Source organism: Montipora capricornis, chromosome 13 (genome assembly GCF_036669925.1).
Source record: "Montipora capricornis isolate CH-2021 chromosome 13, ASM3666992v2, whole genome shotgun sequence".
Lineage (NCBI taxonomy): Eukaryota > Metazoa > Cnidaria > Anthozoa > Scleractinia > Acroporidae > Montipora > Montipora capricornis.
The window spans coordinates 23,904,874-23,912,373 of record NC_090895.1 but is presented as its reverse complement, the minus strand read 5'-3'; the positions used below and the strand labels follow the sequence as shown (position 1 = coordinate 23,912,373).

At 37.8% G+C, this 7,500-nt stretch overlaps 1 protein-coding gene across 2 annotated transcripts in view; it reads left to right on the top strand.

Moving 5' to 3' along the window:
• The window catches only part of LOC138030086 (fibroblast growth factor receptor 3-like), a 73,301-nt gene that overhangs the window by 6,290 nt on the left and 59,511 nt on the right, over positions 1–7,500 (top strand). For both annotated transcript variants that reach the window (XM_068877945.1, XM_068877942.1), the window contains exon 3: positions 6,996–7,262. In XM_068877945.1, coding sequence (XP_068734046.1) covers positions 6,996–7,262 — 267 coding nt within the window. The remainder of the gene's footprint in view (positions 1–6,995; positions 7,263–7,500) is intronic.

Genomic DNA, 7,500 nt, shown 5'->3' with positions numbered 1-7,500 from the left:
GACGTTTCGAGCGTTAGCCCTTCGTCAAAGCGAATCGAGGAATTGTAGGTTACGTGTAGTTTTTATAGTAGAGTAGGAGCTACGCTATTTGGTGGTAACATGGCAACGTGAAAAATAGGAATATATAATCGTTAAATGAAAAGCGTTCGTTAATACCGTGAAGATTAAGGGTGCCGATTTGGAAGATGAATTTTTGTTCCAGATCCTTGCGGCTTTCCGTCGTACCTATATTTAGGGAAAGGCCTTGGATAGCCATGTGTTTTTTGGAGTTGAAAATTAGTGTAATTGGCTCAACTTGTAGCAAGAGTGATCAACAGAGCATCTACTTTAGAACAAGTATTGGTACTACCAAAAATACAAGTGTACTTTAATTGTCCAAAGATCAAATCAAACCAATTCCAGAAACTTTATACTCTACAGTTTTTCAGTAGTTAGTAGGAATTCATCAACCTTCCAAGAGATCTAGTTGTGTACCAGGAATCCATTGTAGAATTTGAATTTGTAGAATTTGTCAAGATCAATGTGACACTCAACACTGTCTGGCGGTTTACAATGCAAAAATATGCGTAACAGTGTATCTTAAACGTATTATTAATAGTAGTCACCAAAACAAGGAATGACCTACATGTAAAATGATCTAACATGAGCTACAACGGTATCTAAAATGACCTAAAATGATCAAAAATAAACAAAATGGTGGTAGCTCATTTTCGGTCATTTTAGATACCATTGTAGCTCATTTTAGATCATTTTAGGTTATTCCTCGTTTTAGTAACTACGATTATTATTCCATGAGTTCAGTATAGTTACATACTTTTGGATACTTTAATTAGTTTCCCGTAAAGATCAACAAAGACGAAAACAGAAAAAAAAAAACAACGTGCAGTGCCAAAGTTTGACCTAGACTGAAATAAACCTTGATAAATTTAAATCATGTGGTGTAAAGGGTCAGACGGACTGGTCCGTCATTACAGACGAAAACTGTTACTGGTATTAGTCTAAACTGGGGTGAATGGAATAATAGTAGCTTTTAAATTATTAAATAATTTCATTAAAATCTGCAAAACTACCAGACTAAGGGCGCTTTCCTTTTGTCAGAACTGGCCGGCCACACCCGTGAGTTTGCAAGGAAAATGCAACAATTTGAAGGAACACTTGCATGATAACAATGAGTACATATCATCCTCAGAGTGTGTTAATTTGAAAGCGTTGTAGAGTCCTTCCAAACGCCCAGTCTGGCCGGTCAGTTTTGTCAAATGGACAGTGTCCAAAGTGCTATGTCATTCTCAACCTTGGAGAGTCAGAGGATATATATATGAACTAATAGCCAGAGAGTAAGGCTAGTGTGCCCTTGTTGCTACTAAGGCATACTAGACTTTGTATGCTGAACTGCACATTTTCTTCATGCTGCAACATTAGTCTTTTTTATACAATAATGTTTTACTATGTTCATTATCAACTGAGGACTTATTTTTTACTGGAACATATATTATACAATACAACTCAGGGAAGTAAAGTCTTTCCTTTATTGCTACACTGGGAGGTGTTAATCAAACCATCATAATCACCTCAGAGCAACCAAAGGAAAGAAAATGGCTCAAAGCAATAATTGCGTTATTTTGATGAGATTCTGGTTGACGTATACTGGGAAACAAAATTTTTGTTCACCTCATTACCATTTAGTAAATACCCACCAATTTAACTCCATAAAAATCAACTTTTTGATTTGTGATTTACACGCAAAACGAAAAATACTAAAACTTTTTTGTCGATTTCACTTGAGTTTAAAAAACCTGAAATAACTGTCACTTTTTTTTCAGATAAAGTGGACTTGTTTTAGGATTTCTCTCGGATGTTGCTGAAGTCAATTTTATCAAGTTATCGCTTTATCTTGCTCAGTTTTTGCGAAAAGTCACTGACGAGAAATTTCTCGAGTATTTTTAGCTTTTGCCTGTTTCAGTCAAAATAGAAAAATGTCGACTTTTTTCCGCTTTCTCTGTTTGACCTCCTCGATTGACAGCTGTCAAAAATGGCGTGAAACTCAGAACCTTGTGTTTTTCTTTCTTAGTTGCACCACAGGTGACCACATAGCTTATTTCTCAAAAATAAAGCTCAAATCGGTTTAAAAAATACCAGAATAATGTTGTTATAAAGGTGAGCCACTTGGACATTAAGACATCAACAAATTCACCTTATTAGATTTTGTATTAAACCACTCGTGCCTGGAGCTTAGCGCATCGCGCATATCTCATGTAACTTGAATTTCACGAAGATCCATAAGATCGCCGCGAAAAACAAGAAAAGAAAAAAAACAAAGAAACAGATCTGTTCGAACGAAACAAAAAAGTTCGCTCGGCGTACTGAACCACTGGCAAGTGGTGTCGCCTATCATGCGCATTATTTGATTGAGCTACCGTTGCAAGCAGTAGTTCCGGTTGTGCTGTCAAATTTAAATCGAACAATGAACGGTACATGTCGCTTCGCTGATTCTATTGTTTTCAAAGGGAACCAGGGATAGAGCATGGCACACGATACAGCAAATATTCGTAGACTATTGCTATGCTGGAAATCGTGGTGGGTTGCGTAGAATAAACTAACGAATAATTGGGGAGGGACCTAGAAAGCATGAGCGTTAGGGCACCGAATGAACGCCCAGATGTAAATACATAGACCTGGGGTGGGACCACCCAGCTAGACTGTGCACTTCCGTCTTACGACGGAGAGAGAATACTGATGTAGAGGAAATCAAAACAAGAGTAACGAGGAACATAGGTCGAACCATTAGCAGCAACAAAAAACCGCTACATAATATAGCATGGGTAAAAAAACACTGTGGCCGATTATTCCGAGTTCGGACTAGGCAATCCTGATAGGAACGATCCTAGGCCTACAAGGTCGTAGATCAGCGGAGATCAAGAGCGGAGAGAGTGAAACTGGGGTTTCCTGAACAGTGGCCTTCGACGGGCTTACAGATGTACTGTTATTATTTGAAGTAGACGCAGTTGCCGTTATGGACGGAGACGGGACTGTTCCCGTTGAGGTGGGTGTTGAAACTGACGTTCCAGGGGCAGGATCGGACGATGGAGTACTGTTCATGTTCTGAGAGCCGCCTTGTCCAACGGCGGAAACGGCCGCCTGAACGGCGTTCGGGTCAGTTGGTCTAATAAGTTGGTCAGGCATTTTCCAATGTTAGAACTGACGAGCGTCGAAATCTGCTGTTAACCGGGCGGCTGTACTTGCGAGAGTGAAGTATCACGTGAAAAGTATCTAATTATCTGTGCGCATGAGTCAGGACAGTGCTTTTGCATAGCTTATTTCTCAAAAAATAAAGCTCAAATCGGTTTAAAAATACCAGGGCAATGTTGTTAAGTTCATTTCCAGTCAACTAGCAAATTTGGGCTAGTTTTGAGTAAAACTAAAAATCGACCGGAATTGTCACTTAATAGGTTTTTGCATCCAGCCCTTCCAGCTGATTTCTACCGGAAGTTGCTGTGCATCATGGGTTGAAAATTCAGGGGAACTAGCTGCAATCCCCTTGCTTAAAATCCACGTGCGGATAAAATTTGTTTACAATGTTCCCACAGACGAATTTTAACCGCAAATTTCGCTTTTGATGGAGTTCTGGGTTGCTCTGTGGGCTTTATGATAATTGCACGAGATAAAAAGAGCCATGGCATGCCTTAGCTTGAAGCTAAGCTGTATAAATCACCTGCTGTTTACACAAATTCATTCGTAGTTACGGTTTGGTTAAACCGAAGAATTTTATCCTCTTTAGTTTTATCGCGGACTGATGTAGTGAAATATCATTCGAGGCAGATTTACTTGCTTTTGTAGAAAGTGAAGGCTGGCTTTTTATAAGAAAATCATTGAATGCAAGACAAAACAAGCGCAAAAACTTAACTGGGATATAATTCACTTTTTAAACAATTTTCTTACCTTCAAGAAAAAGGCTCATATTGTTGACCCTCGCTTGACCTTCCACTATCACAAACCTTTGTGTTAACAAAACAGAGGAATATGGGATGGAATGAAAACGAACCTTCACTGGCGTTGGGGGAATTTGTTGAGAAAACTAACGACAAATAAACACACACCGATGAAAGGAAAATAATGTAACTTTATTATTTAGGGCCAGATTTTGTTATCTGTTTAGTGATGTTTCTGTTTCGTGACATACCACGAAACAGAAGGCAGAGAGGCAATTGGAATAAACCGTTATTAATATTATTATTATTATTATTATTATTATTATTATGTAAATTCAAATGTCATTGTTTTGTTACGATAAATTTTGTAAATTTTTGCGACATTCTTTACCTTGCAGGACCATTTGTCCCTTAAAATTAGATCGGTGGGCCATAAATGTCCCCCAGATTCAAAACTAAATGGAAGACGTTTATGCAAATTCATACCGATCAGAAAGCCAGGACGGTGTAATTTTAAAAGTAATGTATTTTTTTGCCGGCAAGCATTTTACATTTTTATATTATTCTTATCATTGCTAAAATAACTGAGAATAAAAATTTATCAGTACCTTATCAAAAAACACTATTCTCTTGTGTTCTGATCCTTAAACAGCATTCTAAACCTGTCACATATTTTGTTGTTTTGAAATAGATGGCTTGAAATAGGAATAACCAAGCGAGGTTTACTTACACCATATTTGGAAGTACAATGAGCACTCTGTTGCACTCGTGACTGGCTTTAGATACGCACTTGTAGTGCCCTGCTCTGTTTGTCATTGGATATATTCTTTTGAACAATGTCCAATAGGAAAATCTCGAGTTATTACTGGGTTGCCACTTTGGCAAACCCAGTCGGAATCTGCGTTGCATTTTGTTGGTTTTATTATTTTTATTTCTTTTCGTTTTTTTTATTATTATGCATAACATCCCATTGAAAAAAAACTCGTAGAATATTCGCGGACCGGTCGATTTCTCTGAAATTTGAAAGGATTGCTAACGAATATAGAAAGATTTTCACAATAACTAAAATTTCCTGTGTTAAGCATTAGAATTCGACGAAGAGGTAAATGCGACTAAATTTGTTGCGTGCGTTGCTATTTTCATGATTTGACTGTTGTGCAAATTTTGACAGATAATATTAAATTCTGAAAAAATATCTACGGATAGATCGTTAAAAAATCTTTATTTTTAGTGGTTATTTGAACATAAAAGATGCAACGCTTGACGAGATATTTTTTTTTTCTAATACAACGTATTTGAAAGAAGAAAAATTTCGCGGGAAACGCGGTGAAAATGAGTTAATAAATTTGCATACGTGCGTTGAAATGTGATACGCGAGGAGACAGGAATTTTATTTCTCTGACAAATGATTTTGTCACTGTAGTGTAAGATGAAATTTATTTGGGAAGCCAACAATATTTCTTTAACTTTCTGGTTAATCCAATTTATTGCTACGACTTGCTAGTGCGAAGATTGTTTACATGAAACTCACGCTTTTTACGAATTTATTACATCATTTGCGTAACAATATATCCCTTTACTCTAACCCAAAAACGTTCAGTAACAAACTTCATATTTACTTAACTATCTCTTCTGCTTTTGTGCTTGTCAGCACTGTGATTTGCGATAATTCGCAAGTCTGTTTTTGTATCTCATAGATGTTTAGATTTTCAATTACATGGCCACTCAACCTCTCGATTGTGCCTTAAAGTCAAAATAGATACGTTTCTCAGGAACCCGACATCGCGGCAAAGAAGACTGCCTGACACGACAGATGAAATCTAAATATTCAGTTAAATATTACAACAAAATTTTAAAAAACCGACGACGGAAGTTTCTCGGCTAAAAAGTACGTTGTTTTACTCTGAAAACGACAAACTATTAACATTCCTTCCCGTAGTTCATTCAGTTGACACAAGGTGATCACGTGCACCTTTTATGGTTGCCTAGCACGTGATCAAATTTCTGGTGCAAACGCAAAACCAAGCAATGTTTTGACCTGGCATCAGATTAGACTAACAAGAAGAGGAATTATGAAGCGGAAACAACACCTTCAGTCCTTTCTTAGTGTGTCCAATAAACGTTTGCTTAGTGCAACTGCAAGACATGCTGGAAAACGTCCGTCAAAGCAATTTGCAGTTAGTTTTTTGCATACCATTTATTTAAAGAAGAAACGAGTGAATTTTACTCAAGAGCGTGTTTTGTTATCTTTAAACTGAATTTATTACCAAAGCTTAAAAAACTAAAAGACTTCAAAATGGGACAGGGCATTACAAAATAATTAAACGCGTGAACGTGTGAGCCAAAGGGCCTCTGCTGGTGCGACATGTGGGTGACCCCTCAAATGGCCTTAATCACGCCCCACTTGAAAAAATTAACTGGAACGCTGCAGTTCAATACCACCCAATTCAGTGCCTTCTTTTTTGTGTAAAGCGTACCACAGGCATTCCAGTGTAAGCTTTTTTGGAGCTTCTAGTTTTGGAAGTGAAAGAGGTAAAACCATCGACCAAGAAGAAGAAAAAACTGAAAACGAATTCACACACAAGGAAGAATTGCGAGAAGAAAATGATGCTACACTTCCGAATTTGAAACCTTGCAATTTCCAGACGAAATGGTTGAATGATCACATGTAGTTATGGCACGAAAATAGGACGATGTTTTGTCACTTTTGCCGGCTGGCAGAAAAGAAATACCCTTTTGGGGGCGACAAGGGCTGCCCCTGCTGTTGCCTATTTGTCCCTTTGCAAGGGCCACAGAGGGACAAATTGTCTCCTGAGGCAACAAAGCTGGCTGAAACCCTGCAATTGAATATTTGTGACCTGAACTGAGTAAAATGGGCTTGCTCTCATGACTATCGTAAAGCTCAGTTATAGAGCATCCAAACTATTAATCAGAAAGTCGTACATGTAGGTTTGATTCCTGCAAAGGAGCACTGGGAGTTTTTCCAAGTATATCCTGAGTCACCATCAACAAAAGAAATATCTTCATTGTAATCATGTTCTTTGTAACCATTTTTCATCCTTTCAACAGTACGTCCATCAATAACACTCAAGTCATCTACCCTTGAATTGAATGAAGGTGAAACACGCACATTACTGTGTGTTTCCACTGGTAACCCCAAGCCATCTTACAAATGGGAGAAAGATGGTGCAGTTTTACAGCAAGGCACCACCTCAAACTACACCATCAGTTCGGCCAAAAAAGAGGATAGAGGAAGATACAAGTGCACAGCTGAGGTTGATGCACCCGGACTGAGCACATACAGGGCCTCTTACTCTGTAGATGTGAAGGTGAAATGTAAGTATATCTTTCCAGATTTGGAAGATGAATGCACTCGGAAAGTATTTGGCATAAATTAAGTACTGTATAAAATTTAAAGGGATGTTAATTATTGCTCATGACTTGATTTTTTTTATTACCTATTAAATTTTACACGTCATCGACATACAGACAGTTTCACGCTATTTTAGTCAAACTTCAAAACACTATAAGACGTCCTTGCATCAGTGAAAACCAAAAAAAATAATGCTGTAGT